This window comes from Scyliorhinus torazame, chromosome 9 (genome assembly GCF_047496885.1).
Source record: "Scyliorhinus torazame isolate Kashiwa2021f chromosome 9, sScyTor2.1, whole genome shotgun sequence".
Lineage (NCBI taxonomy): Eukaryota > Metazoa > Chordata > Chondrichthyes > Carcharhiniformes > Scyliorhinidae > Scyliorhinus > Scyliorhinus torazame.
Window position 1 is genome coordinate 264,474,616 of NC_092715.1, and position 15,792 is coordinate 264,490,407.

Below are 15,792 nucleotides of genomic sequence, written 5' to 3' on the forward strand. Positions count from 1 at the left end.
GGAGAATTCAGAATGTCCAGTTCACCTAACAGGTACTTCTTTCGGGACTTGTGGGGGGAAACTGGAGCACCCGGAGGAAACCCACACAGACACGGGGAGAAGGTGCAGACTCCGTACAGACAGTGACCCAAGCCGGGAATCAAACCTGGGACCCTAATCCACTGTGCTACCGTGCCGCCCATAAAGCACGTTGCTATGGGGATAGTACAGTGGTTTAATTGTTTATCTTTGTTCAAAATAAAATATGGTGGATAATGCCAGATGACACTTAACACTACAAATGATACTTCCTATTATTATGGGCCAGGGTTTAGAGAACTCCAGAGTATATCATGGAGTTCACCTGGCCCACGACTTTGAATAGATTTTGGTTATAGGAAGCACTCTCCAGGTGTTATGCAACAGAGACCTTAAATATTTTTAAAACAAAACAATATTTATTCTCTGAACCCAGTTAACATTTTATAAACACAGTAACATCTTATCAAATACCAATACATGTAACCCCACAGATACAATACTCTATAGGTAACCCTTAATACCTTTCTTAGCAACATCCATAAGTTAAACCCCATTTAACAAATACAGCAGGTTTAAATTCTCTACAGAAACAGGTATTACTTTGAAATCACCAAGTGAGCTGAAGACATTATTTAGCTTGTAGAGAGAGATCATTACACCTCTGCTTGCTTTGAATACAGCTCTCCTGCTCTGAAAACGAAACCAAAAACAGAGCCACAAAGCAGCTTTTCAGCTCAAAATGAAAGTAAGACAGACAGACAAACAGCTCAGCTCCACACACACACACTGACATCACTGCAGCTATTTGATAAACGCCCGTTTCTGAAAGGTACATCCACCTGACACTATTATCGAGAAAACAACCCAATTAGTTGACAACTTCTAAAGGAGCAAGTTGATGGGGTAACCCTGATCTTAATCTTAATTGAAGGCAATTTGTAAAAGACCCAGACTTGACATGAGGAGAAAATGTTTTACACGGCGAGTTGTTATGACCTGGAACTCTGCCTGAAAGGGAGGTCGGAGCACATTCAGCAGTAACTTTCCAAAAAGGAGTTGGATAAACCCTTGAAGGAAAGAAATTTTGCAGGGGCTTGGGGATAAAGCAGCAGAGGGAGTGGAACTGATTGGACAGCTCTTTCAAAGGGCTACACAGGTGTGATGGGCCGAATGGGCCATTTCTGTGCTGGAAGATTCTAATGTTTGGAGAAGAAATAATGGTGAGCTAGAAGTGATTCTGAAGCAGGTGTCTCCTGGAGATCCTCTGAATGAAAAGGAAACTTTCAGCGTATTTTAACCATCATTAAGCCCCAGGAAGGGAGGGTAGGCTTGAAATCACTCCAGGACATCTATTATCATCTCCCAACGCCAGCAATCAGGCAAAATAGCAATGCACTTCACATAGTTGATGCGCTGATGAATTATGTACACTGAATGTTTATGATCATGATGCATTCAATGCAGGCTTACAGAGAAGATGGCAACTGATTCATGATAAAACCAAAAACGGATTTGAATCATTCATGCTTTAGGCTTGCTTGGAACTTACATAAACAGGCAATCCTGTGAGACCTAATCATCAGTCCTGGATTTGCAATGCACTCCACTATTAGTGAATTGGAAAATCTCTTCTGGAATATGATTTGAATTTGGATGCTCATATTAATGACTGGGAATGATTAATCCAACCAAGCCCTTTCAGGAAGCCGAGCTTGCAATATCTTTTTTGTTACAATCTTAAATTGCCAATCGATCCTACTTTTAATAAGTTAAGCTGGCGCAAAACGTTAGTTGAAGTAAGAGAGGAAGAAATGCATTGCTGTAGCGCCATTCACAACCTCAGGATGACCCCCAAGGCCCTTGGTAGCCAATGAAATACCTTACAAGTGTCGGCGCTACTGCAATGTAGGAAATGTGGCAGCGGGTTCTGTGCACAGCAAGCTCCCACAGACTTTAATCTGTCCTTAAAAATTTTGGTTGAGGGATAAATATTGGCCGGAACATCAGTGAGAATCCCCTGCTCTTCTTCTAGGGTGGCACAGTGGTTAGCACTGCTGCCTCACAGCACCAAAGTCCCAGGTTCGATTCCCCGCTGGGTCACTGTCTGTGCGGAGTCTGCACGTTCTCCTCGTGTGTGTGTGGGTTTCCTCTGGATGATCCGGTTTCCTACAAAGATGTGCAGATTAAGTGGATTGGCCATGATAAATTGCCCCGTAGTGTCCAAAAATGTGTAGGTTAGGTGGGGTTACAGGGATGGGGCCAGGGGTTTCCCTAGGTGGGGTGCTCTTTCAAAGGGTCGGTGCTGACTCGATGGGCCGAATGGCCTGTAGGGATTCTATGGATTCTTCTCAATAGTGCCAAAGGATCTTTTTACAACCACATGATAGGACAAACGGCCTCACTTTAATATATTATCTAAAAGATGTTACATTTTTGAAACACCCATTTTCAGAAGAATATAAAAGTCATGTAAAGTCCCAGTTTAAATTCAGTAGGGTCTTACTAGAGGTACGGTTGTACGACAACAATATTAAGTTGCATTTATATGGCAGGTAAGGTCAAGTTGCCACTGTCCCAGATGACCATAGGCTGCTTTCCCTGAGGGTCACCACACTTCAGGTGAGGTTGAGAAGGCGGGGCCTTCATGAATAACCTCAAGTAGGTACAGGAATTGAACCCTCACTGCTGGCCCTGCTCTGTATCACAAACCAGCTGTCCAGCCAAGTGAGCTAAACCGGCCCCCAATTTATAAAGCACTTTTAACATAATTAAACATCCCAAAGTGCTTCACAGCCACATTACCAAACAGAATAATGCAGAGAACCTTGAACAAGGTACGGTTTTTTTCACCAGATTTGGGGCTCACCTGGTAGATCCTGCAAGCTCTTGAAGGGTTAGTATCAGATAAATAGAGAGCACGCATTTCCACAGCTCATCAAGGAGGACACTAATTAAACACAGATATTAATAAAGGGGGAGTTTTAAGGAAGAGAACCGTTGACAGCTCAGATGGTTGGAATGAGAAACTGTACAAATCCACTGTTCTTTAAAGCAGAGACTGTAAATTCTTTGTAGAAGAGAATGTTTAAATATTGATATTGCTCTTATAGAATCATAGAATAGTACAATCAGTCAGCCCATCGATTCTGGATCAGCTCTTTCAATGAGCAATTGTGTCTTTCTTTTGATTGTTCACCTAATTTCCTGATTGTTGAATCCTTATTCACCGCCATATGAAATGAAAATCGCTTATTGTCACAAGTAGGCTTCAAATGCAGTTACTGTGAAAAGCCCCTTGTCGCCACATTCCAGCATCTGTTCGGGGAGGCTGGTATGGGAATTGAACCATGCTGCTGGCCTGTCTTGGCCTGCTTTCAAAGCCAGCTAGTTAGCCCTGTGCTAAACCAGCAGTGCATTCCAAATCCCAGTCACTCAAGAGGTAGAAAAGATTGTTCTGTGGCCTCTAATTGTTTTGCCAATCACCGGGTGGCCGCTCTTTCAACCACTGGAATCAGTTACTCTTTATTTCCCCTCTCCAAACCCCTTCATGATTTTGAGAGGCAGGCTCCACCCACTGCCAACACCTCAGTCGCACATTAAGTGGCACCTCACGGTTTCCTGAGCTCACTTCCCAGAATTAGCACCGTGAATGCTTCAGGATTTCTTCAATAATTTATTTAACAAGCTGTCGGAATACCGCGGAGGTGAATGGAGCGGGGGAACTACTGCAAGTGTTTTGGAATTGGGATTAGGAGTAGAAGGTGCCGGAAGTATTTAACAGTGCATGACAGCTTTTTGTAAAGAAAAGGATAGGCAATGTAGCCCAGGCTGACAACTCAGAAAAACATTACTCCTTGCTTCTTTACGGATGCTGAACTTCTCTCCTTTGCATTTCCGTCAGGTTGTGTGTCCTGCAGGCGTGTTGTTTCCAGTTTCTCAAACTCACACTGGCGTCTGGAAGGCAGGGAGAAAATAAAAACCTTTCTCTTTCAAAGATGGTTTATGATACTGGAGCATAAAATCAACCAATAAAATAATCAATGAAATACTTGATTAAATGTCGAATGTTCTCAGAATATTCGTAGTCCCCGTAAACTGCTGAATGCAAAATTATTCTCTTCAAGGATTTCAGGCATTCATATTTTAAATGTAAATAGATAAAATTATTCTACAACAGGTGGATTGGACATGCAAAATTCGCCTAGTGTCCAAAAAGGTTGGGTGGGGTTACTGGGTTATGGGGATAGGGTGGAGGAGTGGGCTTAAGTAGGGTGCTCTTTCCAAGGGCCGGTGCAGACTCGATGGGCCGAATGGTCTCCTTCTGCACTGTAAATCCTATGATTCTACGATTCTATAACTAGGTCAGACAAAAATTAAACAATATTTATTAAAATTCCTTTGGGTAGGGCGTGTTAATGGGGTGGATTCTCTGCTGCCCGCTGTCGGTAGCAGGTTTGCCGATTCGACGGAGAATCAAGGTTTGGCCAATCCCGGCGCCAATCCCGTTCCGAGGCTCTGGTCCCCCGCCGGCTGTGATAGAGCCAACGACCTATACACCCCGCGCCAGCGGCAAGATGCAAATGGGTCATTTGCACCCATTTACATCCGATTAACAGGCTGGAAGCCTGATTCTCCAGGTTCCCGTGATGCTCTGGGTCTCTCAACTGGGATTCACGCGGGGTATGGGTCCCCCGTAGCAGTTCAAGGGGCTCAGTGCGTAACGGAGGTGCTCTCAAAGTCCATCGAAAGGCCCCCCGTCCCCCCCCCACAAGACAAATTCTGACCCCTGTGTGATCACCCCCACATCCCCCCATCTGAAATCCCAACAGAAAGCCCCATCAGAGACCCCTACCTGAAACCTGAAGAGCAGTTTCACTTACCCTTTCCTAACACCTGCTGCCTCAGGCAAAAGTGTTTAAAGCAACAGCTGTTACAAGTGTCAGAGGCTTCCTCAAAAGCCCAGTACATTTCAAGGGGCTTCAAATCCCTTGGCAGCTTTTGAAATGCAAATTTTCCATTCAATTTCACACAGCAATACATTGCATTAGTCAGTGATTGACAATTTTATTACTCCAGCCACAACTGCTCGGTGGATTGTTGATCTATCTTTCCCTTCACACATGCATGCATCTCCAGAAACTTGCTTTGATGCCAACCACAATGTCTGTATAAACACTCTTGCCATGATTGACAGCTCCTCATCACATCACAAGCAGCTAAGTGCTTTGACTTCCTTTTTTTCCACAGCAGCAACCAAGTGGCTGGCCCAGGCAACGGGTTCAAATCCCACCAAGGCAGCTTGAATTCAAATACAATTAATTTTTGATCCAAATGTGGGATTGAAAGGTAGTCTGATGACAATCAATCCATTGTTGTAAAAACCCATCTGTGGGCGGTACGGTGGCGCAGTGGTTAGCACGGCTGCCTCACGGCACCAATGACCCAGGTTCGATCTGGGCCCCGGGGTCACATGTCCGTGTGGAGTTTGCACGTTCTCCCCGTGTTTGCGTGGGTCTCACCCCCACAACCCAAAAGATGTGCAGGGTAGGTGGATTGGCCACGCTAAATTGCCCATTAATTGTAAAAAAAGAATTGGGTAGTCTAAATTTATTTTTAAAAACACGTCTGGTTCACTTAATGTCCTTTAGGGAAGTAAATCTGCCATCCTTACCCAGTCTGGCCTCCACGTGACTCCAGACCCACAACAATGCAGTTGATTCTTAACTGTTGTCAGGACACAATTAGGGTTGGTTAACAAATCCTGGTCAGGCCCGTGATTCCCATATCCTACCAATGAATAAAAAGTTGTGTCCTTGAATGAATATTTCATGGAGTGATTTTTCACAAGTGCCAGGAGGTGATTCCAGGTGAGACATTTTACACTTGGTGCATGTAGCTGCTGGCAAGCAAAATCGGGGAAAGTGAACGCAACCTGTTCATCGTTTGCTGATAAATTATTAAGAGGTTCCCTTCCCTGGGAGATCGACCTGCTTCCATTGGCACAAAAGCAAAATACTGCGGATGATCCAAATCGGAAAGGAAAGGAGGAAATTCTGGAAACCTTCAACAGGCCAGGCAACATCTGTGGCGAGGAAAACAGAGTCAGTGTTTCAGGGAGATGGGCTTTGAAGAGAACTGGAAAAGGTGAGAGTTGTAACAAGGTTTAAGCAAGTATAAAAGCAGGGGATAAGGGAGAAGAGAGAAGAACTAAAGGGTAGACCTGTAGGGTGCAAGGCTGGAGAGATTAAATGATAAAAGGGATGATTATGCAAGGCAAAAGGGGATAGAAATGGGCCAAGTAAATAAACAAAAGCTGGATATAAAGGCGGTGTAAATGATCTATGTCACACACCCACATTTAACAACTAAAGTCAGTTTAAGCCGTCACTCAGTTAATCGTATTTTCCAGAAGATCTGCTAAACATTTATCCACTGAGAGAGGTCTGTTCATCAAACAATAGCAGTGTCTCCCTTATCATCGGGTTTATTGATAATATAACTTTTGAAAAGAAATTCAATCTTCTAGTTAACAGCTGAAAGAATGACAAGTCAAGACTTCATGTTGGAAGGCATTTACTATAACAAATGATTAAAACCACTCTAAAGTAAACAGTATTTTTGCAGGCAACTTATATTTTAAACCACAGAACAGAATACCCACCTTTCTATTCTTAGCCCAATTAAAAATACACACTTCACAGGTACACTTTACACTGTCCTCCTTTATGTAGAATTTCAATTTTCCAAAAATCAATCCAAAGTGATTCTGAGCTCCTGAGAATTTATTTTCTCAGTAATCTTAGAACTGTCTTTCACAGTAAGGTTTTATTTTCCTGAAGTATCTCCCCCCGGCCCAAGTTAGGAGACTCTTCCAGGCTCATTCCAGCCCTTACTAATTTTATATTTTCAATCACAAGCTCCCATCTGCATCCTTGTATGGTGAATCATAGATAATGTATGGCCATTAGCTTCTCCTGGATTCAGGTAGACTCCAAACATTGTGATATTCAAGGGAAGCTTGTAACCTAAAATTTACAAAGGCTCCTTCTACATCCTTCCTCAAGCAATGTGAATCATTATGGCCTTGTATCTAGGCAGGAATGCTAATTATCTATCCTTGAGAGCCCAACTCTCTTTAACCTTGGAATTAAATGAACAGTTTTCCCAACATTGTCAACACCTTTTTGGGACTTTGGGGACTCACAGTCTCCATGGTTAACCCAGGTTGCCGCCAATATCTATAAGCATAAACATCTTGCACCTTCCCAGTAAAACAATCTGGGGCCCCTCTAATCCCTAACTATCAAACCATCCAGGTTTACTATGAGATAGACGTCAGAGCTGGTCACATGGCCCCCTCCATTTTACATGAAATTAAAGGAACAATTCCAAGGCATAGCAACCTTATAAACCTCATAATTGTGACACGATTAATGCACTTATGCTATTCACGTCAACTGTGCCATGCAGTAGTGTGCTCCACATTCTTATCACTCTCTGGTTAAAGAGGTTTCCCTGGAATTCCATATTGCATTTATTAGTGACTGTCTTATATTGATGGCCCCTAGTTCTGGACTCCGCCCCACAAGAGCAAAATGGGGATGGGCTCTCTGCAGCCGGCCACCGGTAACAGAATTCCTGATGCAGCGGAGAATCCAGAGTCAGGGGGGAAAACGGGATCAGCCTCAGCAGACCTCCCCACCAGTGATCCCCATCAGAGACCCCCATAACAGAGACCCCTCATCAGTCACCCGAGCCGGGTAGCTAAAGAGCAGTCCAGACAGAAACAGTGAAAATCAATCATTGCTTTAAAACACACCTGTCCCTTACAGCTGCTGCCTCAGGCAGAGATGCAGCAGCTGTAACTTCATAAAAAAGTGAAAACCACATCACCAGGGTTTAAGCCCCCTCAGATCCTTTGATCCTCAAGGCTTCTATTCATTTAAATGAGGAAAAGCATTTACTAGGCTGTAACTGACAGCTTCCTGTCTGCCAAATGTCTGGATTGTTTAATTTCATTTCTCTTCATGCTTGAATGGATCGCAAGTACCCTGCTGTGAAACTAACTTCAATATTTATATTTTTCACAGCAGAAAGCACTTAACTGCTTTTGATTTGATCATTTCGTTTTCAATCATATCTAGACAAATGGGGGTGTTCTCTGTTATGGGGGTCTCTGATATGTGGGGGGAGGTGCTCTGGTATGGGGGGTGTAGGAGCATTTCCAAGACCTGTGTGTTGAGTCAGCTTTCATGCGGGGTTCTTCCCTGTGGCTCAACTCAGTGCAGAGAGCAACGGACACAACAACAATCTGGATAAGATGGTTTTATTTTCCCAAGCTTGAGTTCGTGTACACGAAAGATGAGATCTGGATGCTTGCCAAGATCTACCTACTAAACATTGATAAAAACACATCAATTATACAATTTCCAAAAATCAACAGCCCGCCCCAGTTGGACTCGACCCAATCCCTGAAGTTGTCATGTCCAAACCTTATCCAATAAAATTGCGATCAACCCATAATTGAGCCTCATCCTGTCACCTGTTGTTCACCAAGGTTTTATGTCACCCTCATGCGTGTGTTCTGTGCAACATCTATGGTGGGGGGGGGGCTGTGGAGGAGGCCCCTACTTGTGAGAGGGGGGCAGAATTTCCATTGCAGTGAGGTGGGGGGGACAGCCATCGAACCTCGCCATCGGGCTGCCCCCCTCTCAAAATGGAATCCCTTGCGATCCCCGCCATGGATAAATTTGCATGGCAAGGGAGACTGAACCGCTTCTGGGTGACGGTCCTAACACCACCGCAACATTCAGCCCCAGCGGGAGGACTTAGCCTCCAGAAAGGAGAATCCAGCCCATATTCTCTACAAACCTGTTCAGAATTTTAAAGACCTTTCTCAGTCTCCTTTTTGCTGCCTGTGCAGCCATTTCTGATGGACATAACCTCTCCATTCTGGTAGCGTTCTGGAAAGTCTTAGGTCAACTCCTCCCGTGCCCCCATAACGTGTTATCACCGCTCTGCAATCAACACAGTGGCTTGTTAAAGTTACTTGAAAGTCCAGTGTCATTAATTAGTACTAATAATGAAAGCAGCATTCCTGCTGACATTTGCGTTTCACTTTATTAATACAGCTGGCATTTCCCAAGTCACCCTTCAAAGCGCTATGATTCATCGTGTCATTTGTATCAAATGCCAGGGGTTCAAAATCCTGATGTATTTCCTCCTGAATACATTAACGTAAATCATGTGACATGTTACTTAACAAAACGGGTACATTCCCGACGCGGATTTGGATCGTGAAATATTTGTTATCTGGCGAGCAGAGATTTGTTTTTAGCATGAAGTGTTTTGGGCCTGCAGCTCCTAAATCCAAAAAGGATCGATTCTGAGAAGGAAGTTGACACCATCCATTGCATGGAAAGAGTGGGTCATACATATACCTTCAATCTCACTGGAAGCATGGTTATCAAATGGTCGAACGGATTAGGAAAGTCAAGTGTTATTTCCCAGAACCTCCAATAGCCATTAACAAACACTTTAGTTAAAGGCAGTGCTTGGGAATAATTCCATGGGATAGGAGAGCACTGAGGGAGGCCATTTGGTCCATCGTCCTTGTGTCAGCTCTTTGAAAGAGCTGTCCAATTAGTCCCACTGTCCCTGCGCTCTTCCCGTTGCCCAGCAATCGTTTTTCCTTCATGGAACAGAAACCATTGAATGCCGACAGTGCAGAAGGAGGCCATTCGGCCCATCGAGTACGCACTCACCCGCCAAAAGAGCACCCTGCCTAGGCCCACTCCCCTGTCCGATCCCCGTAACCCCCACCTTAGTCTGCACATTTTTTTGGGGGGGACACTAAGGGGCAAATTAGCACGGCCAACCCACCTAATCAGTGGAGTGTGGGAGGAATCCGGAGCACGATGTCACAATGGTTAGCACTGCTGCCTGGAGAGTTTGTGATCACTGGGGGAAGCCTCCTGAGAGCTGGGAACTCTGTCCAATTCCATTGAATCTGCCTCTTGGCAGTGCAGTACAAAAAAACAATGATAGCGAGGACTGGTGGCTGTCCCCCCTCCCTCCTGTAACGCAAATCCTGCTCTCATCCCCCCCCCCCACACAAATAGGGGCAACCTCCGGTCTCCGCCAGGACTGAAAGATCCCGCCAGCGGGAAAGTCTGGAAAATCCCACCACATGCCTTTGATAGTTGGAAAAAATCTCTGCAACTGCTCCCCTCCATTGATTGGCAGGCATTCTGTTTGGTAAGTATCGAGCAACCTGATGGGAAATTGTGCTGAGGCAGCTGTGGCCATTATGAGTGCTTGGCTGGTTGTTAAAAGCTGACACAGTGGCACAATGGTGAGCACTGCTGGCGCACGGCATCAGGAACCCAGGTTTAATTCCAACCTCGGGTGACTGTGCGGAGTTCGCACTTTCTCTCCCCGTGTGTGCGTGGGTTTCCTCCGGGTGCTCCGATTTCCTCCCACAGTCCAAAGATGTGCAGTTTAGGCGGATTGGCCATGATCAATTTCCTCTTGGTGTCCCTTAGGTTAGATTAGGTGGGGTGACAGGGATAGGGCGGGAGAGCGGGCCGAGGTAGAGTGCTGTTTCAAAGGGTCGGTGCAGACTCGATGACATTAAGAAGATAAGAACCAGGTGCAGGAGGAGAAATATAATCTGTCGAGTCTGTTGCAGCATTCAATTCGATTATGACTGACCTCGGGTTTGAACTCATCCACTCCCCATATCCCCCAATTCCCCGAGATACTAGAACTGTGTCTGATCCCAGCCCGACATGTATCCAACGATGGAGCAACCACCAAGCTCTGGGATAGAGAATCCCAAAGATTCACATTCCTTGGAGCAAAGAAATGGCTCCTCATCTCAGGCCTAAATGATCAGCTCCCCTTGTCCCGAGACTGTGTCCCCCGTGTTTCAGACTTCCCGACCAATGGAAACAATCTCTCAGCGTCCACCCGTCATACCCCTTCAGAATTCTTGTCGGTTTCAACGAGGTCGCCTCTCAGGCTAAATCGCTGGCTTTGAAACCAGACCAGGGCAGGCCAGCAGCAGGTTCAATTCCCGTACCAGCCTCCCCGAACAGGCGCCGGAATGTGGCGACTAGGGGCTTTTCACAGTAACTTCATTGAAGGCTACTCGTGACAATAAGCGATTTTCATTTCATTTCATTTTTCCGAACTCCAGAGAACAGAAATCCAATTTACTCAGCCTCGTTCTGAAGGAAGCAATGTGGTTGAGCAACATTTTCAACTGAGGGCTGGGTTAGTATCTGCATGTCCTGGGGATATAAGTGTAGGTTGGCATCACCATGGATAACGTGGGTTACAGAGATTAAAGGGAGCAGGGCTCCCATCTGTAGACGTGGCAGATCAGATTTTGGTAGCAATGTGTAAACCCGAGATGCCAAACCTAGCGGGTTGCCCTGGTATCTCCAGGAATTGAAATTTAATCTCATGGGCACTGTCGTAGAGGAGAATCATCCTTAAAAAGTATCTTCTTCCAGCGCCTTTATTTATGAGGCAGAAAGACATTGGATACAGGGAACCCAGACAGTTTGATTGACAGTCACGAATCAACCAATCAGATAACAATTGGCTGCAGGACGGGGGGATGCTACGGGAGTTGACGCAATGGGCAACCAACGGTGGGAGTGTACGGGAGGGGCGTTTGGAGGCAGGAGGTCATGTGATGAAACCTCCAGGAATCCATCCAACCTGAGTTGACTACCCTGGTGTAAATGGACAGAGGACCCAGCCTTTCATTTCTCCATTGTGTCGCACGTGTGCCTGGTCTGCGAGAGAGGCTGTCAGAGAATCTTTCGGCTCATGCCTGGTGAGCTCACCAATACCTGCCCCCCTCCTTCCCCCCAACCTTGAAAACCCAGGGTTTGACCCTGACAACGTTTCAGTGTCGACAGTCATGCTTTGCTCTTCTACGGTTTCTTTCAGATAACTGTCTTCAGGATGGGATCAGAGGGACATCAGGATATTGATCTCGCCATTCTAACGGCACTGTTGAAAGGTAACACAGCCTCCTCCGCTAACTTGACTAGATCTGCTGGTGGGGCGCTCCTGCTTCTCAATCAGCATAGCCTTCTCTGGCCCCACAGCCCGCCAAGACCTCCGCACTTCCTCAAGTCTGGCCTAGTTTGTTTCTACAAACTCGTGCTGGATTCAGCGTGGCCCTCACAAAAGTTTTAAACTTCCATGGAAAGGGTATGATAATAAATAATCGTAATTATGTTTAAATCCAAACAAAACATGCTGCTGAAATTAATTAGATTGGGACAAATCATTCATAGCGTAAGAAAACGCTGATTTCACAAACAAAAACACTTTGATCATGGACAATATAAAACACATAAGTTTTGTCCGTGATAACTACCTATATTACGTGGCTTCAAGTTATCTTAGAGATTAATTTTAAAATTTGGTATGATACGTCCACAGTTTTTACTCCGGCTCTGGCATCAGAGGGTCTAAAGGTCAAAGTTCAATCCTAATAACATTATATGGCAGAGTGTTATGGGCCAGGGTTTAGAGAACCCCAAAGTGTATCATGGAGTTCACCTGACCCACAACTTTTAATAGATTGTGGTATGGGGAGCACACGGCCCACTCTACAGGTGTGGTACAGCAGAAATGGAAAAGTATTTTTTAAAGCAAAACAATGTTTATTCCATGAACTCAAGTTAACCTTTTTAAAACATAGTGAACATCTTAGCAACCATCAATTCAAATACAACCCCCAAAGAATACAACACTAAGTAATGCATAATCTTTAACAGAAGCACATCAGGTTAACGTCACTACTGAGAACATTTATAATTCTGAATTCACCGAATGATCAAGAGATAGTCTTTTGATGGCAGAGAGAACAGCAGTACCCCTGCTGGTCTGGCTTCAGCTCCAACACTGGAAACAAAATTAAAACACACCCTGCAGCAAACAGCCTAAAACGAAAGTAAAAAGCTGACAGACAGCCCAGCTCCACCCACACTCTGACATCACTGATAAACACCCATTTCTTAAAGGTACATTTCTTAAACACCCATTTCGTAAAGGTACTCCCACATGACAAGAGAGAGAGTAAAGTATTTGTGGGGGCATCCAAAACCAGGGGCCATCAAAATAAGACAGTCATCAACGAGTAGAGTAAGGAATTCAGGGGGAACCTCTCTACCCAGAGAGGGGTGAGAATGTGGATCTCGCTCCCGCAGGGGAGTGGTTGAAGTGGATAGTACCAGTACATTTAAGAGGAAGCTGAATAAACGCACAAGGATGAAAGGAATAGAAGGATATCCTGATTGACTGAGATGAAGTAGGGGTGGGAGGATGATTATGTGGAACATGAACAGCATAGACTAGCTTGGCCTGTTTCAATGCTACAAATTCTATGACCTGGACCCCCCCCCCCATGCCACAGTGTGTTTTCCACTGGCAGAGGTGGCTTTACCATTGGCCTTTGGCTTGCCTGCCCCACCACCGGGGAGTGTGCCGCAGGGAAGGGGAGGGGGGTGTTGCCTTTTGGGAAATACCTCCAGCAGAGAGGGCGAGAAAATCCCACCTGATATGTAACTGATGGTAGGTTGCAGGAAGACCTGGGAGTGCAAACGGCTGGGTATTCCGGAGGCGACCCAATATTGCAGCGTGGGCCTCAAGCAATCATTCATCGCCTTTATTCGGGGGCTGCAGTGTGGTGTGGTGGTTCGCACCGCTGCCGCACAGCACCCGCGTTCAATTCGGGGGACTGTGCGAAGGCTGCACGTTCTCCCCTTGTCCGCCTGGGTTTCCTCCGGGTGCTCCGGTTTCCTCCCGCAGTCCGAAGATACACAGGTTAGATGGATTGGCCGTGTTAAGATTTCCCCTTAGTGTCCAGGAATGTGCAGGTTAGGTAGGGTTACGGGGATGGGGCGGGGGAGTCGGCCTGGCTAGAATGCTCTTTCAACGGTTTGGTGCAGACTTGATGGGCCAAATGGACTCCTTCTGCACTGTAGGGATTCAATGATTCTATGATTTGAATTTCGGCATTTGCAGCAAGGGCCCTACTCTGCATATCCAAAGCACCTGATGCATGGTAAAGAAACCCCGAACCGACATCATCCCCCATGACACAAATTCTCCACCCAAAGCACAGACGACGGGTTGGGAGGAGAACAATGTCTCCCCAGGCTCGAGTCAATGCAGCGCTTAAATAGAGCACACTGCTAGAACAATTCACGGTGAACACTGCTATTTAATTTAAAACTGCACCAGGTGATTTCAAAAGACACGCTAATCACCATGTGTCACCTTGTGTCTTATTTACACCGTGGTAATTGCTGATTTCAGACGGAGCAGTTTATCCGCAGAGCTGTTAACTGATTTGTCAGCTTCGTAAATAAGCCTCCGGGGAATTAAAATGCAAGAAAACCGAAATGGTTTTGCAATGAGCTTTCAAGTGTTTACAGTGCAAAATTAGGAGCCATCAGGTTACAACTGAACAGTTACCCTTTGTCAGCAGTGAGCAGGGAACAAGACTATTGAAGATATTTCACCTGATTAATGTCCTCTGATATCATTAGGCTGTAAAATTACATACACAAGAGTATGCACAAGGGAAACAAACAATGATTAAGGCACTTAACGCTTGCGCTGGACTGAAGTTTCCAACCACATTCAGCCAACTTTAATGGATGGGAGTGACCCACATTTTGCTGGGATTGTTCATGGCACTGATCTTCATTCATAATCTCCGCCCGAGAGGATTCCCCGGCAAACATTGCCAGACTTCTCCACCCCCCACCCAACACCCCCCAGCACCCCCCACCCTCCTAAATAATAATTCTGCTCACTTTTGTTACGAGGGATGGGGTAGAGTTTCCACACAGGTTGTCAGCTGTGACAGTCTGACCTCTGACTCAGGAAGCTGTGGGTTGAAGTCCCATTGCAAGGAGCATCATCTGAAACTCTGCTGCCCGTTACCCGATCCACAGCGAATCCCCTCCCCCCTCCCACCATCACCCTTGCGCTAAATGACCTGCCCTCCCTGGCATCTCGTTCAGTAATAATAACCATCTTTATGATTGTCACAAGTAGGCTTACATTAACACTGCAATGAAGTTACTGTGAAAAACCCCTAGTCGCCACACTCTGGCGGCTGTTCGGGTACACTGAGGGAGAATTCAAAATGTCTAATTCACCTAACAAGCATGTGTTTCGGGATTTGTGGGAGGAAAGCGGAGTACCCGGAGGAAACCCACGCAGACACGGGGAGAACATGCAGACTCCGCGCAGACAGTGACCGAGGCCAGGAATCGAACCTGCCACCCTGGTGCTGTGAAGCAACGGTGCTAACCACTGTACCACCGTGCCGCCCCAATCCTGCCTCAATTTTAAAATGTTCCTCCTTGTGTTCAGATCTCCTCCGTGGCCTTGCTGCGCCCTATCTCTGTCATCTCCTCCAGCATTACAACCCCCCAAGATCCCTGCATTCCTCCAGGTCTGGCCTCTTGAGCACCCTCAATTTGCTGCACTCCGCCATTGGCGATAGTGCCTAGTCCCTCCGCTGTGGAATTGCCTCCATAAACCCAGCTGCCTTTCCCTCCACCTTCAAGGTGCTCCTCAAAAACTACTTCTCAAAATCTTTTTATGTGGTCCAGTGTCAAATTCTTGCCTAATTATGCTCCTGTGAGACGCTTTGGGGCAGGCGTCAAATACGGCAGCTATTCAAGGGAAGCACCGCGGACATTGCCGGGTTTGTGCAGAAGTAATGAC

The 15,792-nt window shown here is 45.9% G+C and overlaps 1 protein-coding gene across 8 annotated transcripts in view; it reads left to right on the plus strand.

The window, feature by feature from the left end:
* Nucleotides 1-15,792, plus strand: part of trpm3 (transient receptor potential cation channel, subfamily M, member 3) — a 416,706-nt gene that overhangs the window by 321,448 nt on the left and 79,466 nt on the right. For all 8 annotated transcript variants that reach the window (XM_072517384.1, XM_072517386.1, XM_072517382.1 and 5 more), the window contains one exon: nt 11,986-12,058. In XM_072517384.1, coding sequence (XP_072373485.1) covers nt 11,986-12,058 — 73 coding nt within the window. The remainder of the gene's footprint in view (nt 1-11,985; nt 12,059-15,792) is intronic.